This window comes from Amblyomma mixtum, chromosome 2, assembly GCF_055824585.1.
Source record: "Amblyomma mixtum isolate Tamu chromosome 2, ASM5582458v1, whole genome shotgun sequence".
Taxonomy (NCBI): domain Eukaryota; kingdom Metazoa; phylum Arthropoda; class Arachnida; order Ixodida; family Ixodidae; genus Amblyomma; species Amblyomma mixtum.
The window spans coordinates 278,872,606-278,898,328 of NC_143013.1; the positions used below are offsets into that span (position 1 = coordinate 278,872,606).

The 25,723-nt window shown below is 50.1% G+C and overlaps 2 protein-coding genes and 1 pseudogene across 2 annotated transcripts; all 3 read left to right on the forward strand.

The window, feature by feature from the left end:
• The first annotated feature begins 7,411 nt into the window (after positions 1-7,411).
• On the forward strand, positions 7,412-9,220 carry LOC149364104 (solute carrier family 22 member 6-like). Its single transcript, XM_089570029.1, has one exon. It carries the CDS (start codon positions 7,412-7,414, stop codon positions 9,218-9,220), a length of 1,809 nt encoding a protein of 602 aa, XP_089426155.1.
• Positions 9,221-15,290: 6,070 nt separating this feature from the next.
• On the forward strand, positions 15,291-17,081 carry LOC149364105 (solute carrier family 22 member 7-like). Its single transcript, XM_089568636.1, has one exon. The coding sequence runs from the start codon at positions 15,291-15,293 to the stop codon at positions 17,079-17,081; it is 1,791 nt and encodes a 596-aa protein (XP_089424762.1).
• A 998-nt stretch (positions 17,082-18,079) lies between these two features.
• LOC149364106 (uncharacterized) lies at positions 18,080-20,228 on the forward strand (annotated as a pseudogene).
• Positions 20,229-25,723: the final 5,495 nt, after the last annotated feature.

Sequence of the window (25,723 nt, forward strand, 5' to 3'; positions counted from 1 at the left end):
ATGTTCACAGGCCCGGCGAGAGTCTGTGATTACCGTTTTCGATTTTGGATCGGCGGCAGCGAGAGCTATTGCGACTTCCTCCGCTCGTGTTGAATTTGGGGCCCGAAAAGATAGCCCATCGACATTCATTCCCCGGTGGACTACGGCAGCCGTGAAGAATCCCGCGGGCGACGACCCTGTGATGTCCACGTAATAGACGCCCTTTTTATAACCATATTACCTCTCAAGCGTGCGAACCCGCGCTTGTCGTCTGGCTTCATGTGAAGCCATGTCCATGTTACCTGTCCATGTCCATGTTATCTATCTTCTTTCACTCCCACCTCCCTTCCTCTACGGTGCGGTTCAGGTGTCCACCGAGATGACAGAATTACAGCCCCATTTCCTTTCCTCAAAAAGCGTTGCGTTCAAAGGGCAACGCATCGCGCCGAACGGGTGGTGGCGTTCCTTGAACTCCGTGGCAGAGCTAAAACACGCTGTCGCGTTCCACTCCTAAAGGCGAAGCTTGAGCGTCATTAATTGGCAGTTGATTAATACACCAACAAAATGTGCAGTGAACAATCGCGTAGCAGAAAGGAGCACTCAGGCTTTCGCCTTTCACAACTTTAGCCGCTAAAGTTCCTCGTAATTTTTACTTACTGTGCGATGTCTGCGGACAGTCGTGGCTAGCAGAATTTCTCTTGAAGGGTGCGGGTGAACCCAAGGGGCCTAGCTGTCTGTTCGTCATGGGAAGCCTGCAAAGTTTCCTCTTGTAAGCGGTTGGGAACGATGAGGATGTACATGATCTTGTTGGGGGTGTCCCTGGTCGGTTCCGAATGTGGGTGAACTCAATTTTAAAATTTTCAGGGGCGGCCTGCCCAAACTTCTGGGGTGCCAAAGCCTTTTTTGGAGGTGAGCCAATTCCATTTTGAGAATAGGTCAAGACTGTCTTTCACCCCAGCACAACCAGATTCACCGGCAGTCAGATTCGGCCGAGGTCATTCCGGGTTGTTCATTTTTGCCGTATTTGGGTTTGTGCCACGTTGGGGATGTGCCATACTACCTCTCAAGAACCCACCATTCAATTTTTGTTGATTCCGGCCAAGGTCAAATTTCAGGTGGTCCATGCCAGATTTGGGCATGGACCATGTCGGGGTATGCCATAATTGCAAACCAACCTTCAGGGTCATTTCCAAATCTCTTCTCAACCGGTTTTACAGCCGCTGCAAATTGAGCCACGTGACCCGCCAGGAGGCTTCACTCATCCCACGACTTTCGCCGAGAATGCAGTTTTAGAGATCAGGGGCCCTCGGGTTGCCTGACTGGTTCAGGCCCGCAGGTCTAATCTCGGAACGATCATATAAAACTCCTTTACGAAGGAAAGTGAACGGTAGATTTTACATTTTTACAGTCGAGACAGGAGTACTTCGGTAGCAGACCATCAGCGCGTTAAATACAGTTCGTGGACCCTAGATCCCTGGCTGGGGAATAAAGTTCTGTGAACGACGATGGCAGGAGGCGGTGGTGATGCACTCTCGCATCTCTGTTGATGGAAAGGGTGAAAGACTGGGTCATCGAACACTATCGATTTCACCACTGCGACAAGTCTTTTGTTCGGAGCCCCTTTGGGAACAGAATTTCAAGCCGTCTCCCAGCAGGTGAATAATGAGACTTCAACCTCCCACACAGGATGTCAGAAACATCTCTGACGAGGCCGCAGCCGCCTTTAACACCACCAGCTTGAGCTTCCAGCAGCATCCCGCTCCGTTCGGCGAAACGATGATCGCTTGGGAATACCGCAAGACGATCGCTTGGGAATACCGCCTTTATTTTGCTTGTATGCCTTGACGTCTGCCGGTGCTTATGGAACCCCTATCAAAGGGTGCACTTCCTGCCGTAAGTTCAACGAGGCACAAGCACAGAAGGTGCAGAAATGTCTCTTCCTCCAGCAGTATGAATCCGAATGTCGATGACTAGCGCCACACCACCTCCGTGGTCTCGGACATGTCCAAAACAGCATCACTCCTTAATTGTACTGTAGATCATCAGAAAATACTCCCAGCGCGCCGCAGGTCAGGAAAATTCAGGGGGCACTTGTTGACCTAAAGCTTCGAAGAGTGGAACGCGACAGCGTCTTGCAACGGTGCCAGGGAGTCCACAGAACGCCATCGCCCGTTCGGCTCTACGCCTTGCTCAACGGTAAACTGGTTTTTGAGGAAATGAAATGTATCTTTCTCGCATATCTCGGTGGATACCTGAACCTCGCCGTAACGGGAAGGGAGGAAGACGGGAGTGAACGAAGACACCGTATTCACTAGTGTTCATTCCAAGCCATCTTGCTGGCATGGCGGAGTGGTTAGCGTGCTCGTGTCGCACTCCGGAGACCCTAGTTCGATTCCCCAACTCGACCAATTTGCTACTCAGTTTTATTAATCTTATCTGACTAGAAAGGTTAATTAGGCTAATTTGTTAATTAAGCAATTAACGAAACTCAGACCCATTTACTTGGAGCACCACTATACGATCCCTTTAATTGATTGCATGGTTACTAGCCTAAGTACAATTGGCCTCGTTTGAAATTCGCGCACTGTGACGTCACAACCATTTCGACCAATTGAAAACACATCTGTTAGGCGCGGCGGCAGCTTCTTGAGGAGCAGAGGGGTCTACGGACCACGCGACGAGCGGTTAGACCTGGAGTAGTATTGCTTTCGCAATAAAAAGACTCTCCGTCTCAATGCTGTCGCGATCCAACAGCGAATAGCGTCGAGCCCGTAGTCACCGGCCGCTCTCCGAACGCTATATTGGCGCAGGACAACGCGCACTGCGACGAGCAGCTTGCTTCGCAGCACCCAGCCCATCGCGTCGCCGAGAGACCGACGCGAGCTGAGAAGCCTCTTCCCGTCTTTGTCTCTTAACTGGAAGAGTACTTGGACGCTTAGTTGCAAGAACCGTTTCATGAACTTGCTGCCTCAGGATCTTCACCGGATTTCCTTTTATAAGAGGTGTGGGCTTACTGTGCTTGCAGTCTGGACCGGATAAGTTTGAGACGCGTGACTTTCTCATAGAAATGCGCATTTTCGCCTTTCTTAACACGTCCTGTCACTGATCGCTTGTATGTTGTAAAGCAGAATGAACAAGGGCTGCATGGATCGAGTTTATTTTTTGTTGATGATGCTTTCCAAGCTAACGACTTCAGCACAAGAGCTGTTGTTCAAAACCCTCTTTATTAGAATGTGACCGGACATTCAATATTCACTTCGACGAATGATTTGGACTAATATTAAAGCCCCCTTTGTGACGCCACCGCAGCTGCTCAGCCTTTTACTGTCCCCGGGAACTTAGGATAGCAATGCTGTTTCGCGCAGCTGTGTGTGCGGGCGAGAAGTGGAAACACGTCACCGAGGACTTGTACATGGCCTGCTATATGGTTCTACTGCATGGGGTTTTAATGGATTTTTTTTCCCCATTGCTAGGTATTAACTGCTGGGGGTTTAGCTGGCAAGCTCTCCCGTTTGCCAGGGCGTGTTGCATGCAGGATTTCTTGGCTTTTCACGCAGCATACGCAAGCTGGGAAAGCGGCTCTCTTGGCCATCAGGGTGTTTTTTATACCATGGCCCTAAAACTGAGTATTCTAGCGGCGTGCTCTACGGCACGCAGTCATTGACAAAGACCACTGTGGGCAGATCGTCCAATACCGACTGTTGCGTAAATCAGAGAAAATAGAAAAAAAATTCTCTCGGCCTAACCGCACGTTTGTTCGGGCTCAAATTTTGCACAGAGGTTGCATTTGGCGGTCAGTTTTGTTTTATACCACATTTAGGTGGGGTACTTGCCTGATTCGGTCAGAATTATTTGGAAATCCTCATTGTCTGCGGCGACGGAAAACCAGAACACATGGAGGAAGGAAAACTTTCCTTCCTCCATGCCAGAACAGAAAGACTTCGCAGCATGGAGGAAGGAAAAAGAGAGGAGAAGCCCTTTCCACACAACACCATGGGAGAAAAATGTGGAGGAAATCACGTGGTTTTTTTCGCGATCGGGAGGCCACCTAGTCCGGGCAGCTTAGCAACGGCGTCGTAGTTGCTGCTTGCAAGCCGGGCGGTAGCAGACGACCGCGGCGTAGCAGTTGTGGTGCGGCGTACTTTTCTCAACTGCTCGAGTTTGTTTTTGATCGTGCTCACAAGCTTACGTTGGCGCCGTTCACTCATATCTCAGGCGGAATTCGCTGCAAAACTCTCGTTGTTGCGTGCATTGATTTCAACGCGCTCGACCACGATCGCACGGGCATTTCGTCAACTGCGTCACTGCTCGGAGCCGTCGGGAGACCACCGCTGCTTACTGAGGAGCACTCGCGCTGTTCGTTCACCAGTGATTCAATACGCCGTGCGCTAGAGAGGTCGTCGGCGTATTGCGCGGACGTATCGCGTCCTGTGCGTGCAGTGTGCGTGTGCCATTCGCGCTCCCGTTTCCATCGGCAGTGAAACCTCGTTGCTATTAGGCGTGCTCTTGCAACGCTCTAGTGATCGTCACTGGTGTTAGTGTAACTATTTTCGTTTTTCGCGATTGCGCTTGTGTGAGCAACGGGGGCCATGACATGGGTGGAGGGCGATATTTTAAAGGAAGCCGCTGCGCTCGCTTTGCATGCTTGCACGCCCCTGTTATACGCCGCCGGTAAAAATGAGAAGAGACCCTGCGCTTATACAATACCTTAGAGATTTTTTTTCTTTAATAAAGGCGAAGGGTTAGTTTTGTTCGCTGCAATATCTACATAAAGATACGAATGCACACAGGATGCCGAGAACTTCATTTGTAAAAAACATTTATTTTCTCACAAAAAACAACTCGCACGAAAAAACGTGGCTATTTACAATTCACATCATATACAACAACACAAAAGCTTCTGCTCTATAACAAAGTCATCAACTGCAAACAAATGACATTTGTCAAAACTTCAACCCCATACATGCAAACCTGCGCTCGGCTGCAGGTCCTTTAAAAAAAAGCACTTTTTATTTTCGCGATACATTCATTTGAGGAATATGCAAAGGATGAAAAAGTAAACTGACGTAAAAAGGTCTGTTAATAATGGGGTGAACTGTGCCTAGAATTAAAAGGAGTGCCATACTCCGTGCGAGGGTGAAGAATAAATGGGCACTCTTATTTTCGTTTCCACATTTACTATATGAATGCAATGTGTGTGTGTGTGTGTGGTGGGGGGGGGGGGGATGTAGAGCTCAGAAAATTTTGGGGGGATGTTCTGACACCGAAACACCTCCCTGGCTACGCCCCTGGCGACTACAACTGGGGCTCACCGATGATGCCGATGTACAACTGGGGCAGGTTAATCAGAAAAAAAAAGTCGTAACTCATATATATATGCACACACATACACATGTGAAAAGGTCACCTCTCAGAGCACATGTACCATGAGCACGAAGAATGAGACGCCAGAAGCAACACTAGCTATATGAGACAGATATACACAAAACTTCACTGACAGCTGTCAGCGGCAATGAAAAATGGCCAAGAAAGTAACAGGCTCGCGGCTAATTTCGAGCGCTGAGCTAAACAAGCAAGTATACTAGTTTCATCGAATGCAGCCTTCAGCTTCAGAGTCCCAGGGACGGGCGTTGCCAGAGGGGGGGCCACCGCAGTAATTGAGAGCGAAGGTAACTTCCCGCGCTTGCAAGAGCTGAGATAAGTATTTTTCTCGGCTGCTACTAATTGTGACCAGGGCCGAGCAGTTGGAGACGGCACGGAGACGACGCAGTACGAAGCAGTAACTGAAAGTAGCCGCCTGTCTCACACGGGTATTTCCGCTTTATTAACTTTTCCGCTGACGAACACCGGCATAGGGCGCCCTAAACCGGCCGGCAAGCAGCCAAGCGCCACCAGCGCGGGGATCTGTGCCCATGCGGTAGCACGCTCCTTCGTTGGCTTTGAAACGCGCGCGCAGTAATCGAGGGCGGGACTTACGCGATGACGTCAGCCCGGACAAGATGGCGCCGAGCTGATTTCCGGCTTCACAAAATGTCACGTGACGGCCTCTCCTCTCTTTTTCCTTCCTCCATGCTTCGCAGCGCTGGTAACCGTGGCGCCATCTCACAGTCACCGGAGAAACGAGCCCTCTACTGGGGAGGGCGGCGTAGGAGTCTTGGACTCGCATCAAAGTCACGGCCATGGCCTTCTCTTGATCGCTGTACGACCGCATTTTCGGTGATGTCTCGCGCTGCTTCGCAGCAGACAGCACCAAGCAAAAATGATTTGCTCACCAATTTAGCACAGCTGGGTTTCCTCGGTGGGTACGAGATGGCGCTACAGGTACCACTGCTGAGAAGTCTTTCGGTTTTGGTTTCCCCGTCGCCGCAGACAATGAGGATTTCCAAATAATTCTGGCCGAATCAGGCAAGTACCCCACCTAAATGTGTTATAAAACAAAACTGACCGCCAAATGCAACCTCTGTGCGAGATAGGAGCCCAAAACAACATGCGGTTAGGCCGAGATAATTTTTTTCGATTTTCTCTGATTTACGCAACACGCGATATATACTGATCATGAACTTCGAGGCAGGGGGTTTTTGTAATGTGTGGAGAGAGCGCGTAAGACTCCTACATCGACACTCTCTAAAGCCATGAGTATAGCCATGAGCCGGTGGTAGCAGCCGCCATGCACAGTAGCGCCTAATAAGATAGTGACATTCGACAGTTCCCTGATAAAATATACAGCTTGGTGCTTTTTGTGTTTCTATGCATAGACTACCTTCATTCACCGACTTCACGAACATACGTTGGAGCTGATGTCAACTGCGACTGGGCAGGCAAATTAGGTTCTGTTTGGGTCCCCATACTGTGTAGTAATTTCGCCAATGTACACGAGCGCAGTCGGGATAACATAGCGACGAGGTGCGTCGCCTGAGATATGCGCGAAGGAGCACAAAAGTGTAATATCACTAACCGTGCTCAAGTTTTCTGCAGTAGGCAATAGGCCGCGACTACTAAAACACCCTCTTTGGCTCGACACTGATTGTCATCGACTATGCAGTAAACACTGCGTAATTAGAAAGCCTTTACGCTCGTTACCAGACGTATTATTATCACAAATGCTCAGTACTACGCAAAAAACAAAGATTTATCCGCTTTCGCACCACGCGAATATTTCGGCGCCGTTTTGCAGCCGCTACAGAGTGAGCTCTTGTATGGCTAGCAGGGAGTCTTTTCATGTGGTGAAGATTTTGCCACTTCGGATCAACCGCTACGCGCGAAGACAAGCAAAGTACCCGTGCAAAACCAGGCCTTTAGACGGCGCGCATGCGGGAAGAAAGGGTCCGTCAACCGCATCATCATCATCAGAAGAAGAAGTACTTGCAGATCCTCAGCAGTTTTCATTCTGGGCACTGGACGCTTTTCTGCAATCGGTTGGCAGTAAAGCTCGATGGAGAGGCCGCCGCGTTCTTCAGTGTGTTTCCCTGAATCCACCAGGAAGTCAGAGAAACCGCCGCATGGAAGAAAAAACTCCCAGCGCCAGTCCAAGTCGGACATCGGGAAATTGGACTCCGGGGCCACCCAGCATACGAACACGAACGCGTCGATGCTCGTGGACGCCGAAGCCGAGAACGAGCAGCTGCAGCAAAGCGCGAATGTCTACGGCCACGGTAACTTTCAGCGGCTCATCTTCGGCTTCAACATCGTGGCCCTCATGGTTCTGCAGTGCCACAGCCGAGTCTTCGCGTTTATCGCCCCTCCCGTGGACCACTGGTGCAAGCCGACGAAGCGCTTTGCGAATCTATCGGTCGCCCTGTGGAAGAACGTCGCAATACCCGTCGACGAGGCAGGTGGGTACAGCCAGTGCTTCGTCTACGCGTACCCCGGCCATGCCAATGACTCCCCCATAGTGCCCTGCAACTCCTGGGCCTACGACGAGAAGGAAGGCTATGGGAGCGTTCGTAGCTTCTGGGACCTTGTCTGCCACAGGTCCTGGCTGGTGCCCCTGGCAGATGCGGTCTACATGAGCGGCGCGCTCTTCCTGGTGCCCGCTGCTGGTTACCTCGCCGACACTTCCGGTCGCCAGCCAGTCATCATTGGAGCCGTACTGGCGCTCCTCTTCAGTGCGACTGCAGGCTGCATCTACGAGTCATTTGGCGTGTACTTGATCACGAGGTTCATCAGCTCGGCCTGTGCAAGCACGATCCACCTTCTCTCCGTCATCCTGCTGTTCGAAGTCATCCCGCTGGAATTCAGGACCTTCTACATTGGCTTCGCTTGCTCCCTGGGTAACATCCTAGCCGACGTGCTTTTCCTGTTCGTGGGGCAGCTGAACCTCAACTGGTCCGTCCGGCAAGCCGTTGTCGTCTCACCTACACTCCTGCTGCTGTCGGTGCACACCATCATTCATGAGTCTCCGATCTGGCTGATGGCCATTGGACGGATCAGCGATGCCGAAGATGTGATACTGAAGGCGGCTAGAACTAACGGCGTGCATCGCAGGGTCGCTGAGAAGGCGGTGGCTACCATCAGGAGCGAGGTGGGCTATAGCGACATTTCTTTCTCACCCATGACTCCCAAGGCTGTTATTGAGCCCGGCCCCATTCGGACGAGAGCAAGCGCCGTGTTCTTATCGACCTTTGCCATAATGTTCGGGTTCTTCTTCATTTCGACTAGCAGCCACTTCCTGCAACAGGCTGCTGTCAGGATGGTGTCAACAGTCCTCCTAGGCCCGAGCTACCTGGCCATGTACGTCGCCCTGAATTCGATGGGAAGACTGAAGCTCCTTACAGCCTTAACGGCACTTCTGGGCGGTCTGTCCTCTCTCTGCGCCATTGCCATCTACGCTCGCCCCGTTGCAGTGTCCTATATTCTGGTGGTCATAGCAAAAGCTTCGGCTAGTGTTCTGATTCCGGTTAACTATCTATACATCTCCGAGCTGTTCCCTACAGCCGTCCGCAGTGCGGTCTTGTGCGGCGCTTACACCTTTGGTCGCGTAGGAGCGGTCCTTTCTGCTTGTTTAGGACCGCTTAAATTCGTCCGCCGAGAAGACCTGGGCTTCGCTGTGGCTGCCTTGGCGGCATTTGCTTCCACGGGGATCGTGATGAACCTGCCCGAGACGAGCGTCGGAACGGCAGCGACCGCGGAAGTAGAGAAACGCAAGGACCTCATGGACTTGATGCAGCGTAGCTTGTCACCGTTGAACCCGAAACGCCATCGGACGCGTAGCAAGAAAAGCCTGAGCTTAAACGAAACGTAGCCGGAGTTGTGTTTCTCTATGGGGTGCTCCTCCTTCGTCAGTCAACGTGCGCCTTCCAGCGCTTTAACTGAACGTAGATTGCACTTTGACACCTTTTTGTTTTCTCGCGGGGCTCGGGCCTCTTTGTGCTGTGTATAGTTTGTTCCGTGCATTTTTTTTTTGTGCTAACCTAATATACCTGCGTGACACGTGAACCGAGCGGCTGGCTGCTAATGGATTCTGTTTTTTTTTACAGACTTATTGGTCGAAACTATTATGTACTTACTGTGTGATTTGGACGAGCTGTGTTCTTTTAGAATGCTGCTTGTTTTATTTTACCAGCTAGACTGGCATGTGCAAGCAGCTCAAGAATGTCTTGGTGGACCTTAACGCGGTTCTTCTGCTTATTTTGTGGCTTCGGCGAAAACTATGTGGCTATCGCTGTGTTGAGCAAATTTTAGGAGTTGCGTTACTTTATTTCAATTGGGATAGTCGATGCGAATGCTTTTGGAGAGGACGTTTGCTAACGGCAGGCATATGGAACAAAATTCATTTACTTGTGTCTTGGTTGCAGTCACAGCAGATGGTTTTCTGGAACGAATTTTCACGGCTGCGTTTTTTGATGCTACTAAATCGCTTTTGCAAGCGACATAGTTAAACTCTGCCCTAAAAGAAACTAATGCCTTGTATTGTTCACTGGTGTAACGACCATTAATTCCTAGGCATTCGTATCGGAGCTGTCGGAGCTGTCGAGTCTGTCCTGAAGGGGTGATTTTCGGCTGGCTGTCTTTCGTATGATTAGGAAGCCACAATAAAAATAGCAACCACTGCCACATGAATACCGCGAGAAAAGTGGGCTTGTGCCTCATTTGAGACAAGAGAGGAATACACACCATGGCAGAAAATGATCAAATCTCCGGTGTGGCATGAAAGCCAATGCTAGAAGTCTGCGTTAGAAAATCGATGTCCATTTTGCAGCTCTCGAAATAAAATAACGCATTTGAAGCATCGAGGTAACCGAAGCAAATATTATTTGGAGATGGTCACACGCTGTTTCATGAACGTCCACGTTCGAATGGAATACGCCTATCGAACCGATCCCAGTGATTCTGGGCTGCACCTTTTAGTACGCTGAATTTTACCCCGTTAGTTGTGATGGATGGTTCTTTAATGTGAACTGACATATCACTCAGCCCACGTACGTGTTTTTGCTTTTCGCATCCATCGAAACTCGATGGCCGCAGCCGTCATTGTGTCCCACACACTTGGGGTCCGCATTAGAGAGCCATAGCAACAGAGTCACCTGCGCTGACCAGCTGCGGTTAACGTAGATAACGTTACGAAGGGAGATGTAAACCGCAGATAACGTTACGATGTAAAGGCATGGAGATTAGAAGGCATGCTTATGACTGTCTATGTTAAATATGCCGGAGAAGGCAAATAGAAGTAGACATGTAGAATATAATACAAAGAATACACTCGCGTAAAGAAAAAAAGAGGTAGATTGGTTGCGTTTGCACCCCATTTACTGGACGTATGAAGCAGTGTTCTCGTCTCTGTTTGCGCCGGTGAAGGTTGACGCCAGAGTCTTGGCTGCCGTAGTACGCACCAGGGGGCGTTAGGTGTTAAATTGTACGCGAAGTTTCTTGGGGGTGGAAGTGTCGAAGACCGCTGGCTGAGACATGGTAACCAGTGCTGAAACACTATGGACAACGAAAAGAAGATACCGACAGGACACACGCTAGACATCCTCTTAGTTACTGACGGGACACACATCCTCTTAGTTGACGTCTAGCGTGTGTCCCGTCGGTATCTTTTCTTTGCTTTGTCCCTTGTGTTTTAGCTCTAGTTACCATGTTTCAGCCAGTGAATCAAAAACCTTCTTTCATCATTAATCATGTCGAGAACCAGTGGCTGGAAAGGATGTTTGGTAATCCTTTTGCTTGAAGTAGCGAAAATAAAATCTATAACAATAAAGACGACTGTGTGTTTGGCAGCATAGCGTCACTTTGCGGTTACCCGGAATCCTGCTCAAAGATCTCGAGTTCTCTCATAGCCTGGTCAGGCAGACATTTGTCGCACGTTTATGCATGGTCGAAGTGGAAGCACAACATTCTCTCTCCATGTGCAAACCAACCGGAGAACTTTACGGCTAAGCACTTCAGTTGGATTGGACAATCCTCGTGCACCACTTTTGAAGTTTGTAGAAAGAGAAGGCGTTCTGAATTTGCGGTTGGTCGAATTCTTAAACATTTTTTACTTCCTTAAACTTTCCGCTATACTCCTAGTGAAAAGGAGCCCGTTCAGCGAAAAACTAAGTGCACAAAAACAACGTAAAAATTTGTCGTGGAAAAGCCTAATGCAGCTTTTGAATCCGTTCCAAAGTTCGAGGGTTTCTGCAAGCAACATATACCAAGTCATGTGCCAAGCAGGCAGCCTTTCTCTCTTTCTATTTTCAATGAGAGAGCATATAGAAGCCCCATCGGGGAAAAAGATATCTCGAAAGCTAAATTCGCTGATTGGCTGGAGAAAAGTGACGTCACAAGTATGGAACATTTCCATTTGATGGAGGTAATTACGTCACCAGACGGACAGTGACGCCTGCAGGCCGAAACATTCCCATTGGCTGGAGAGAAGTGACGTCACTTCCGGTAAATGCGTCAACAGCTTCTACGGCTATCGCTTTGACAGGACATGAAGTAAATCAGTGTCGCCGAGAATTTTTAACGCGAAAACATTAAGGCTCACGTTCTGCAGAAAGTCCGGCGTCGTCGTCGTTGGTATCGTCGGTGGTCGTCAGCGTTGGGAGCGAAATATCCCCGAAGAAGAAAACTAGGTGCGCCACCTAGGTGCTTCTCTGGGGATATTTCGCTCACAACGCCACCTAGGTCACGTGACCTTGTGGCGTCATCAAAACTTGCCCACCAAATTGTGAGCAGACTGACTACCATGACAGATGGCAGTTAAATAATGATTGGCTATGTGAGGCATAACTTAACCGCTACACCACTGCTCCAGGAGTGGTGTGGAAACTCCCAGGTATCTATGAATGTAAACTTGAGGATGTCCATTTCCCCATATATAGGTATTAACCCATTATACAGGCGCGTCATGCCACTGAGGTGGAGCTTAAGTGTCGCCTCCAGTTTTTTCTCTTTTGTTTGTTTCTCTTTATTCATTTCCTTGTGGCGTGGTTCAAAGACATGGCGAAGGAGAGAGAAAGAGAGCGTTTTTAAAAGATAGACGTTTCTTTTGCACTGATAAAAATTTTAGTTTAAACACTTGTACCCATTCTAGAAGTATCCTTCAATTCTCGGTCCTCTCGCCGTCACTGCTTAATAAACCAGTGCTACATACCCTATTCGCGAAGAACCCCGCCGCGGTGGCTCAGTGGTTACGGCGCTCGGCTGCTGACCCGAGAGACGCGGGTTCGATCCCTGCCGCGGCGGCCCAATTTCGATGAAGGCGAAACTCTAGAGGCCCGTGTGCTTTGCGATGTCAGTGCACGTTAAAGAACCCCAGGTGGTCGAAATTCCGGAGCCCTTCACTACGGCCACTACGGCGTCCCTCATAGCCTTAGTTGCTGTGGGCCGTTAAACCCCAGTAAACCAAACAAAACCAAACCTATTCGCGAAGCTGTCGATGACTATGTACGTTCGGACGACATTGCTTTTTCGCTTCTGCTCAGGATATTTATTCTTTGTATCAGATGTCGCAAGCGCATCTCAACGCTTTCGAAGTGTGGTTGGACAGGCTAAACTCATTTATTAAACGTGAACAAGAGTGGCTTCCATGTTTTCTCACACCGTCATTCCCCTCTTCACATCTCCTTTATGTATCGCTTCAACTCAATCCCACAGGTTGACAAGGTAAAATACCGGGGTTTTAGCCACGAACCTTAGTTGGACTGGCGGCTACAATACCGATGCAGGCGAAATTATAGAGGCCCGTGTACTGTGCGATGTCAGCGAGCGTGAAAGAACCCCAGGTGGTCGAAATTTCCAGAGCCTTTCACTACGGCGTCCCTCATAGCCTGAGTCGCTTTGGGACGTTAAACCCCCACAAATGAAACGAATTGAGAGCAATGCATGGAAAGGAGAGCGTGCTCTTGGCAGGTTGATCAGAAGCAGAAACGAAGACTAAGGTTGCTTCTTCACATTCTTTAACGAAGAAAATGCGGTAACATTTAGATTATCGGTTTTGCCGTCTGCATTGCAATTTCTCTTTCATGCGATTAAATTTTGTGCCCTTCGCCATCACTATTTTATGTAGACACAAACACAAAGAACCACTTTAGAGAGACACCGACATGCGGCCTTCCTATTCGTGAGTTCCTGGCAGACGTACGCTCGGCGCACCACTGGTGCACGAATATCATGCTCCACGCTAGTGGCTTCGACGAAGAAACTGAAGTTCCTCTCAGGCCCCCTGTTTTTAGAGCCAGAGCTTCACTCCTCGGGATAAAACTTCCGCTTTCTATGGGGATGAGTCAATGACCTTCAGTGCCACACAAGGTCAAATCGAACTTAACTGCGTGGTGGTATTGGCCCAAGCTATGGCAGTATGACCACGTGATAGTATGACTATGATAATTGGGTACTTGGCCGTTACCTTGACCCTTGACGTTTGATTTTAGACTGTGAGCTGCTGCTGCTGATGATGATGATGTGGACACCCCATGGATAATGACCTTCAGTGCCTCACAAAGACAAACTGGACTGGCAGACGTATGATGGCAGACGTATGATGCAGACGTATGATGCATGAGACGTATGATGCATATGAGAAACCGGGATGGCAAACTGCATGATGGTACGGCCCAAGCTGTTATAGTATGACCACGTGATTATGTGACTATGACCATTGGGTATACCTGAGCTTTGACCTTGAAATTTGATTTCAGACAGTGGAGACTATGCTTAAAAGAGCTTTCGCTCGTATCTTGGTTCATAAAAAAAAAAAAAAAAACGGTTCAAACCACGTTGACCCCCAGCCACTTTATTTTTCTAGCTTCAGTGAGTTCGCTGTTCTACTTCTACGCCTTATTCCTTTCATTTCCTAGCAGTTACCTATGTAACACTTCTTGGCTTGCACAACACCACCAAACAATGGCCAATTCCTCCGTATGGATATGTGCCATGTCCACTGAAATCAACAACACCACCACCTCCGGGGGCTGTTGCCGCTTCTCGGTGACTTAAAAGAACTGATTACAGTTTCATTCAACGAATGTTTCTCGCGCGTTTCGACTTCATAGGTTTCTATTTTTTAGCTGTGCGTCCGCACATATCTCGAGTCAACAATGCACTTGCGCTTTCCCACGTCGTCGGATAACAGCGCACTTCTAGTGCCCCATGAAACGCATCAAGCGACAGGATGTTAATAAAGAATGTATACGCGTTGCATTCTTCATTTTCGCTTTGTACAAGAAAATGACGACTTCGAGCATGTCCGGACGTACAGTGGCTAAACAGTGTGTGTTGTGATGAATCGTTAAGGTTCCATTCTGGCCTGGAAGTATATATTCACGAGTATGTTCTTACTCTACGTTGCATTCACCTATTGGCCCGCACATTCGCCTCACACAAGACGTAAAAGCTTAAAAGAAGAATGATCGGAAGGGGAGCCAATATTGTCCTAAGCATGCGTAAACGAAACTATACGTATATAGGCAGCGCAAAGCGCCCTTAACTTCTGCAAGTCGACACTAGTGTTTCTATTTGTGTTTCAAGGAGCCAAACGAGCACTGGCGAATCTGCATTGCGCACACACGAGTTGATGAAGAGGGCGTCGCAAATATTATGGCGAACTGTTCCGCAAACGAAGAAGTTAATGTTTTTAATCCAGTTCCATCCCTGTCTCTTTACCTGGTAGCAAAAAAAAAAAAAAACGTGGTGAAAATTCTGTCTCCTCCGATCAAACGTTAGTAGCAGACGCTAACAAACCTAGCCTTTAGGCGGTGCGTATGAGGAGGGGTCTGTCAACCGCATCATTACGATCAGAAGAAGCAGAAGAAGAAATCCGCTCTGATCCACAGTGGCTTTCACTCCGGGCGCCAGACTTTTCTGCGATCAATCGACAGTAAACTTCGATGGAAAGGCCGCCGCGTTCTTCGGTGTGTTTACCTGAAACCACCAGGAAGGCAGTGAAACCGCCCGCAAGAAGAAACTCCCAGCGCAAGTCCAAATCGGACATCGGAAAATTGGACTCCGGGACCACCCAGCGTACGAACACGAACCCGTCGGGGCTCGTGGACGCCGAAGCCGAGAACGAGCAGTTGCAGCAGGGCGCGAATGTCTACGGCCACGGCAACTTTCAGCGGCTCATCTTTGGCTTCACCATCGTGGCCCTCATGGTTCTGCAGTGCCACAACCGAGTCTTCGCGTTTATCGCCCCTCCCGTGGACCACTGGTGCAAGCCGACGAAGAGCTTTGCCGATCTGTCAGTCGCCCTGTGGAAGAACGTCGCAATACCCGTCGACGAGGCAGGTCGGTACAGCCACTGCTTCGTCTACGCGTACCCCGGCCATGTCAATGACTCCACCATTGTGCCCTGCAACTCCTGGGACTACGACGAGAATGATGGGCATGGAACCGCGCGTAGTTTCTGGGACCTTGTCTGCCACAGGTCCTGGCTGGTGCCCCTGACGGATGCGGTGTACATGAGCGGCGCGCTCTTCCTGGTGCCCGTTGCCGGTTACCTCGCCGACACTTCGGGTCGCCAGCCAATCGTCATTGGAGCCGTACTGGCGCTCGTCTTCAGTGCGATTGCAGGCTGCTCATCGGAGTCATTCGTCCTGTACTTGGTCGCGAGGTTCATCAGCTCGGCCTGTGCAAGCACGATCCACCTTCTCTCCGTCATCCTGCTGTTCGAAGTCATCCCGCTGGAATTCAGGACGTTCTACATTGGCTTCGCTTGGTCCCTGGGCAAAATCTTATCAGACGTGTTTTTTCTGTTCCTGGAGCAGTTGAGCTTCAGATGGCCCGTCCTGCAAGCCATTGTCGTTTCACCCACACTCCTGCTACTCTCGGCACTCTCCATCATCCATGAGTCTCCGATCTGGCTGATGACCATTGGCCGGACAAGGGACGCCGAAGATGTGATACTGAAGGCGGCTAGAACTAACGGCGTGCCGCGCAGGGAAGCGGAGAAGGCGGTGACGACCATCAAGAGCGACATGGGCCGTAGCGATATTTTCCTCTCACCTATGACGCCCAAGGCTGTCATTGAGCCCGGCCGCATTCGTACCAGAGCAAGCGCCGTGTTCTTATCGACCTTTGCCATAATGTTCGGGTTCTTCTACATATCGGCCAGCAGTCACTTCTTACAACAGGCTGCTGTCAGGATGGTGTCAACGGTCCTCCTAGGTCCGAGCTACCTGGCCATGTACGTCGCCATGAACTCTATGGGAAGACTCAAACTCCTTACAGCCTTAACGGCACTTCTGGGCGGTCTGTCCTCACTCTGCGCCATTGCCATCTACGCTCGCCCAGTTGAGGTGTCCTACATTCTGGTGGTCATAACCAAGGCTACGGCTAGTGTTTTGATTCCGGTTAACTACCTGTACATCTCCGAGCTTTTCCCTACAGCCGTCCGCAGTGCGGTCTTGTGCGGCGCTTACACCTTTGGTCGCGTAGGAGCGGTCCTTTCTGCCTCTTTAGGGACCCTTAAATTCGCCCGCCGAGAAGATCTGGGCTTCGCTGTGGCTGCCTTGGCGGCATTTGCTTCCACGGGAATCGTGATGCGCCTGCCCGAGACAAGCGTCGGAACGACCGCGACAACTGAGATAGAGAAACGCAAGGACTTCATGGACTTGATGCAACGTAGCTTGTCGCCGATGAACTCGAAACGCCAGCGACCGCATAGCAAGTCCCGAGCTTAAGCGAAACGTAACCGGCGTTACATTTCTCCTGAGTGCTCTTCCCTCCTCGATCAACGCGAATATTTCTTCTGGCATTCCTCAGTGGACGTTAGTTACATTTTTTTCTGTTTTTTTTTCCCGCGGGGCTAAGGCTTGTTCCTGCAGTGTATATTTTGCGATATGCATTTTATGTGTGTGCTAACTTCATGCCCGCGTGACACGTGAACCGGGCGGCGGACTGCTAATGGAATTAATTTTTTTTCACAGACTGTTTAGTATTAGGCGAACTTATTGTGTGCTTATTGTGTGACTTGGAAGTGCTACGTTCGTTTAGGAGGCCGATGGCTTTATTTTGAGAACTGGCATGTGCAAGGAACTCTAGAATAATTTGGAGACTTTAACGCGTTTCTTTTCCTTATTCTGTTGCTTCGCCGACGGCAGTATGTGATTATCGCTGTGCTTCGCTAATTTTAAGAGTTGGGATTACGATATTTTAGTTGAGGTATTTCGTGCGAACATTTTTGGAAAGGATGTTAGCTAACGACTCACGACAAAAATTAAGTTGTCTGCGTTTTGGTTTTGTTTTTTTTTGCTATGAATTATCACTAATGCATTAACTGATGCTGTTTACTAGGTTTTGCAAACGCCATAGTTAAACCGTTCCGAAGTAAGATCGCACTCAGTATGCTTCACTTGTGTGACGTCGATTCATTCTTATGGATTCGCAGCTGTTTGCGGCGCTTCGTTTCTATAGTTGTGTCTCCGGCAATAAACTTCTGAGCTGTCGAATGTGTCCTCAAGGGATGATTTTTGGCTGGGCGCCTTTTGTATTATTAGGAAGCCACCAAAAAAAAAAAAAATCTAACCACAAACATGAATACCGCGAGAAAAGTTGGCTTATGCCTTAATTGAGACGAGGGGAGTCGGAAAATTGTCCCACCTCCGCTGTCGTAGAAAAGACCCGTGCTATAAGCCTGTGTTTGGAAATCGATGTCTGTTTCAGCTTCCGAACTACAATCATGTATTTGAAGCACAGTGGTAACTGAAGCAGATATTTTGGGATGCTCACAAACTGTTTCGTTCAGCGTTAGCAAGCTGAACTTTTCCCCATCATTTATGATAGATGGTCCGTTAACGTGAACTGGCATATCACTCAGCTCAAGTACGTTTTTTTGCGTTTCGCATCGATCGAAATGCGGCAGCGGAGCTGTGATTGTATCCCACACGCTTGGGATCTGGAGGAGAATAACATAGCCACGTAGTCACATGGGCAGACTAGTGGAGGTTTACGTAGATAAAAATGTTTGTAAGAGAGATGGAAAGACACTGACATTCGGGAGGGATTCTTATGTCTGACATCTGACGATAAATAGAGGTATGTATATATATGAAACATATTTATTCGACTCGACGTTTCGATCTGAAGACCGATCTTCTTGAGGAGTGATTTTACTTTGTTGATGCATCCCCTTTTATAGGGGTGGGCACAGAACAAGTGAGAAACACAAAGCACATAGCAGAGAAATACACATAAAAAAATTAAGGGGAGTGCGACCCACACGAAAAAAAAAAGAGTGCGAGGAACAGGTACTCAGTAAGAAAATACAACGTCCAGATGCGGCCTCTGCTTTGTCAAGCACCACAGGCTTGCTTATTGACAGGCGTGTCCAGCTCGGCGTGTCCAGCGTCTCCTTCCAACCCGGACGTGCTCAACACAGTCCTCTACCTCGACGTCGAGCTGAATGGGGAGCTTTCGTACGCGTCCGCGAAAGGACAGAGCGCGGTCGATCGGCCGTTTCCATCACGGTAGCGCAGTCGTTCCACGTCTTCCCGGAGACCAACTCTCATCTCTTAGGAGAGAGCAAGCGGTCCTACTTCGACACCCTATACAAACACTACCCGGGTCGGGAAGGCAGCGACGCCGCCTTCGAGGAGGTACTGGACGCCGAGAGAGTGACGGCGCCCCTCAACAAGCTCCTGGAGAAGGCCGAGTGGAAGCCCATAGACGAGGCGACTATGTTCCCCAGCGCCCATGAGTGGCGCGAAGCCTTCAAGATGAGGCTCCCAACGATGCTACCCTACGTCACGTTCGGCACCAACAGGGCTCGGTTTCTCATGCACCTCTTCGACACCTGGAGGCAACGGGGAGACTGGATGATGCACATGTGCGTGGAGCACATGTGGAGCACCGTTAAGTACGCCGCGCTGTCCGCCAGCAGGCAGCTGCTGAAGAACAACATCGGCAAGAGGCCGGAGAAGGGCTTTGAGTCCCGCAAGTTCTGCCTCACCATGATCTACCAGCACATGGATGACCTTGTGTTCGCCGGCTTCTAGCAGGCGGTCTTCTTCGCACGCGCCCGCGACGACGTCAAGAACCTTGCGTACGCGGTGCGGCGTAGCTTTATGGATCGCCTGGCAAAGAGGCAAGAGCTCGCACAAAAGCTGGACATGACGACGCAGTGGTCTTCGGTGGAGAGCATGTTCTCAGTGCTGGAGCACTACCGCTAGTTCGACTACGATGCACCCGCCCCGGGTTTTCCCGACATGAACCGGACGCACTTCGTGCTCAACTGGCGCAAGCTGGCTAAGGCGTGGCGTTCGGGCGTCTTCGTCAAGGGCCAGCTGACTGCCAAGGACATCCTCAGCTACAGCTTCTTCAGCGTCGACTGGCTCAACGGCGACTTCGTGCTCTCACCGTTCGCGCTGTCCTTCCCTGTGTACGACATGGAGCTCACTGCGGCCCTCAAATACGGCGGCCTCGGCAGCCAGGTGGCGCTCGCATCTGCCGTGATCTTGCTTGACGGCTACAACCAGCACGGCCACAACGATTCGGAGACGGGCGCAGCCCTGCGAAGGACACTCGCTTGCGTCGAACGATCGTTGAGGGGTCTGCCGAAGTCCCGTCACAATGTACTCGCAGAGCTGGCCTCGCTGGAGGCGCTAGTGGACGCCTTCCAGGCAGCGGACGGCAGCGACCACAGAGAGCTCGAAGGCTTGGGCGACTACACGGCGACTCAGATGTTCTTCGTCGCCTGGTGCTTTATGCGCTCCGGCGTGGAAGACGACCCGTGCTCGCTGGCCTTGAGAAACGTACGTCGCTTCTCGCAGGTCTTCCAATGTCCGAGGCGTACGCTCCTTAATCCAGCCTCCACGTGCGAAGTCGTGTGAGCGTGGCTGGTTTGATCATGTACGCAGACACGGCGCGGACGGACATAGGCGTGCTGTTGCGTGTGACTTTCAGAACAAGCGCATACTATTCGAACGATTGTGAAATATTTGCAGCACTTATTCTTGATTTCATTTCTGTTCTTAGCGCGCGTTCTGGTTTTTGCTTTTGTTATGTCTAGTTGAATATTTTGTGTTAGCAATGTAAGCAGAACTGCTACTGCATGGCTTCTATGCTCTATGAACCTTATCTTCAATTAGTAATAGTCACAAAGCTGTCTTTATACCCCGATCCATATTTAGGTCCTTAAATACTTGTTCATGCTTGCGTTACCTTCTAGTGTGACCAATGGTGTATCGTGCTTTGATTTAAGCGCAGTAGACCTGTGCGCACACGTATGCCTTCAAGAGACGAAGAGTACCATAACGGCAAGGTGACGATTAGGACACCCGTGGACATAGGTGCTTGAGGACAATGAAAAGCCCCAAGCATTCCAAAGGTTGCACAGAACAGTTCGGGAACCTGTGTTTAATTCGCATGTTTCGTGCAACGTGTGTACTTCGTTACTTGGATTCTTGGACGTGGACAATCGCCTATTACTTCGTGCACATTCAGTTCCACGACCAAAAAAGAATAATGAAACAATAGCCCGCTCAGAACCCACTATTCGAGTAGAATATGGTTAGAGCTTCGCGCAGTTTGATAGACATGTCGTGCTAGTATGCATCCCGTTGACAAACTAGCCTTAAGCATTCCTTATTTTATTCAGAACACTGCTTTAACTACCGGCTGTACTCATATTGGATTATTTCCAATTTTCCAATTTACAATGTCTCCTGGCTCCTAATGGACGAAAAATCTGTTTCGGTTCCGGAAGTTGGCATATTTTGAAAAAAAAAAAACAACAACAAAAAAACTCATGTATTCATAGAGTGGATGACAACGTAAAAAGATATCAACGAAATGGTAGTTTCTATTTGTTTTTTCAAGTCTAAGGCGGACTGCCACACATACTGTATTGGACCATGACGAATCAAGCGAGCCTGTGCTCGGGAAAAAGGTAATTTCTGAACACGTTTCCCAACAAATAGCACTTCTTCCTGGCGTTCACCGGTGCACGATCTTCTCTACTGCGCTTGCGCAAAGGTACAGTGCGCAAACTTCCAGTTTCGCCTCTGCCTGTGACAAGGATTATTAAACGAAGATTCTGGCTCCAAAGCAAACTGAACGATAACACTTACACTGGGGCCCGGGGGTGGGGAAGGGGCGGGAGTGGTGAGGGGGGGAGTGGTGAGGGAGCGGAGTAAGTAACCTCCGTGCTGATAATAGTTGGTTATGAAAAAAATAAGATCGAAAATAAATTTCGAGTGAGGGATTTAAACGGTGATCTTGGCTCAACAGCATTTCTCAATACCACCTAAAAGGGAACAAATAACGAGAGGATGATCTATTTTTCGCATGCTGTTGATGCGTTATAAAAAAAGGAAACTATGGTTATGCAGGAGATTCGAACCGCGGTCTGAAGCCTCCAAATCACACACAGCTTATTCGTCAGGCCACAGAAGCAAAAGAATTAAAGGTTAGATTTTTTTTTGTGCTCTTACCCGTTCTAGAAAATATTTTGATGTTTTAGCGCATGCGCTCAACAAAAGAACGCGAGCTGGCGGATGTCTGGCTCACTTGTTCATTCCTTTTGAGCCTCTCCATTTCTCTTTTAAGTGTACATATAAAGTTGTTAGGGTTAGGAACGAACAGTTCGCGCTACGTGTTGTCGGTGTCTTTACTCTGAGTCCGTTTCTTGGGCCTCTCAGAAGCCCAGTCGCACGGATTGGTAGGCGACAGATTCCTGACGGCGCGAAAATCAGTCGCTTACTCTTAGCCAATAGGAATGCAAGCTCTTCGCGCTCGCCCCTTTGCTCGTCAACACCTCGTACAAAGCACAGCGGTCGCACCGGCAGCTCTGTGGTATCGCGTGAGCAAACATTCCGGCGCCTACCTATTCGCACGCTCTTGACGACAAACACCCCAGCGCGAACCTAAAATTAGAAGAACTATTGTGAAGACACTATCCACCCAGTGTTGGTTTTTGGCTCCTATAGCTCTCGGCAGCCATCTCACCCTATACAGCAGCGCAGCAACCAAGAGAAGCAACCAAGAGAATTGTGGCTCCTGCCGACCTCTCCGCCTGTCTGCAAATAAATCACCCTCGTAATGAGGACGCATGTCGCTTCTGAGGTCCATATCAACATGATCAGATGGCGTCTCAGACGCAGACACTACAGCTATCTCCAGGCCCATTCACATTTTCATTCTTACACATAGCTCTGGGCCTGAATAATGCACCGATTGTGCTCATCTGTTATCGAATTTTCATTCCTTGTTCCATTCACTAGCAGCTCAGGTTACGAAGCGTTCCCGCTGACGCTGGAGTATGCCATGGGTGCTAGAGATGCGCTCCACTACAGACCTTTCAGAAAAAGGACGAAGGGCGCCGCCAAATTGGAAACTGCGGGGATATGCTCGTTGAGCAATAAAGAGCTCACCGCTAAGCTCACCTCGCTCTCCACAAAGCCCCCCTCCTCCTTCCCCCCCCCCCCCAAAAAAAAAAAAAAAGAAAACGGTTTCCTCCATAAAAGCTTACTGGATAATGAATTTATGGCCAGTGGTCAGTGGGTAATGCATCTTTACGCAGTTTGGCCTTTGGAAATTTATTAATCGCAGAAACCCCCGCGCGCTCGGAAAGCGAGAAGAATATCTTTAAAAATATTTAAGACATCTGTACAGCGCATTCTTAGTGACACAAAACCTGCAAATGAAGAGTTCTGTCTCTCTCTCTCCCCCTATTCTAGTCCAAGATTGTTTCGGCGAGTTAGGCGACGTGTGCACTACGTCAGTTTCAATTACACGTTTGAAGTAGGCGTATAAATCGCTAACAAAAACTGGTCCGCCGATCAGGCGTGGGAACTGCAGCCACCGTTGTCATGACGAGGAGGTAGTATAGGGCGGGATGGCGGACAAGGAGCGAGGAGTGGGTGAGTTCCAGTAGGTATTTTGTATGCCAGGATAGTCGCCACAGTGAGGGCATTTCCCAGGTCCTCGAGGTTGAGTCATCGTTTAACGTATGTTAAAGCTCATCTTATTAAAAGTGTTGGTACGATTGATTGATTAAAAACATTTACTAAGACGAAAGAATAATCGAACAGGTTGTTGGATGGACCTCCTAGTCCGGCAGTTCATTGGTTGCAGTCGGCGAGTTGTAACCTCGCTGTCAGTCCTTGCTCGTGTTCAGAGTCATGGCTGAGCAAAAAAGACCTCCAATTTTTCTTTGCAGGGGCTGGGTATAGGGTTCAGCTAGGGATTGAATTGGCATAACCAGACCATGTGTTACAGATTAGCTACCTCTCCATAGTGTAGGCACTGCAGGGTTTGTGGCGTCGGGTTCCACTGGTGTTGTTTAGATGGCGTACGTGTGTCGGTAGACGTCAGTGTATGTGTTCCTCTGGCTTGTTTAGTGCATTGTTTGGGGTGGGATAGATTTATGTTTCGCCATAACTTGTCCACTCGGCGCGCAAAGGTGGAAGAAGACGAGGAGCGTGCTCGCAGCTCGAGGCTGACCACGCGCCCGTTTCCGCGTTCGCCGATCAGAAGCAGCTAGGACTCGGCCACCGTCACCTGTGTCTTCCGGCATGCAGAAGGAGGAGAAGAGCAGCGAGCTGACCGGGAGCGGCAAGTCGTCTCACAGGAGCGACCGCCGCAAGAAGCCTCACCGCCACCGGTCGCAGCGCAGGAGCGCCGATGAAGCCGAGAAGGGTGAGGCAGAGCAGACGCAGGCCAAGACCGAGGAGGCATCCCAGGCGAAGACCGAGGAGGCATCCCAGACGAAGACCGAGGAGGCATCCCAGGCGAAGGCCGAGGAGGCATCCAGGGCGAACGTCGAGGAGGCATCCCAGGCGAAGGTCGAGGAGGCATGCGCGGCTACCGCTCAGCAGGTACTGAAGCGATTATTTATTAGACTCTTAGGTTCCAAGGCAGCAATGCCAGATTATACATAAGGCACGGCGCGTAGTGGAGGAAAACTTGAGGACTGCCAATTGATTTCGACCTCCTGGAGTTCTTGAAATTAAGAAATACAAGAAAGGGGACTCGCCGCGATGGCTCAGTGGTTTGGGCGCTCGGATACTGAGCCGGAGTTCCCGGGTTCGAACCCGGCTGCGGCGGCCGCGTTTCAATAGAGACAAAACACAAAAGGCACCCGTGTGCTGCGCGATGTCAGTGCACGTTAAAGATCACCGGGTGGCCGAAATTATTCCGGAGCCCTCCACTACGGCACCTCTCTCTTACGTGGACGTGGCAGCGCGCTCGTCGGGCTCGCGCATGGTCCTCGCGTCGCTGATGATGAGGCCCGATTACTTGCATTAGCCTCCAACACCAGACTCATCCGAAATTGCAGAGGAAGAGGTCATTGCGCTCGCTCTCATCTCCACCTCTGCCACAAAAATTTTATCAGACTCAAAACTCGCGCTACCCAATTTCTCCAAAGGCCTGGTATCCCGCGCCGCGGCTGGACTTCTACGCTTCTGGCACCCCACCCGCCCCATAACCCTTATCTGGATATCAGTACATGCAGGCCTCCCGGGTAACGAAGAGGTCCACTCCGTCACCCGAGGTCTCACTTTCCGAGCCCGAGTTGGACCCCTCCGCCATCCAAGGAGCGTCTGCTTACCTTCAGAGATATCCTTACCCAGTACCCAGATACCTGGCGCGTTTCCGCACGGCCGGCTCCCTCCCTAAACTTAACCCAGGCTTCCCACTGGCGTCAACTGCAGACCCGTACTGCTCCCTACCCTATTCTCCTTCATGCCCGCTCACCCGATCAGTTCCTCTCCTCCGGTAAGCTCTGCGGGATACCGGGATGCTTTATTCACCTCCTCTTGACATGCCCTACCTACCCACACCCTCCATCCACAACCCCGGTGGAGTCACACTGGGAGACTCTCCTGGCCAGCTCGGCTGCTACTGACCAGCACCGAGTAAATACCGACGCCTTGCAGCACATAGCCCTCCAAAGGCTGTCCTTGGCCCTGTAAGGGCAGCCCCCTAAGGGTTACCTCGTGCCATGTAGGGGGCGGGGGGGGGGGGGGGGGGGGGGGGGTTGCACCTTTTTGCATTGGTTGGCGATAAATGTTTCACAAACATCACCACCTCTTCTTTCGCTCCCATCTTCCTCCTGTCCCTTACGACGCGGTTCGGGTGTCCACCATGATGTGAGAATTACTGCGCCGTTTCCCTTCCACAAAATCCATTTTTTTTTATTTAGGCAATCGGTACTTGCCACCGGTGATACTATGCTGAAATCGTGGAGGTGAAAATTCGAGTCACCTGCTTTCAAGTTTAACGGTCAAATGAAGCTATCGTTGGCACACACAACTGTGCGCCATTAGCGCGTTTCGAGACATTTGTCTCCATAGTACACTGCATCATGCCATGCCACGCCGCG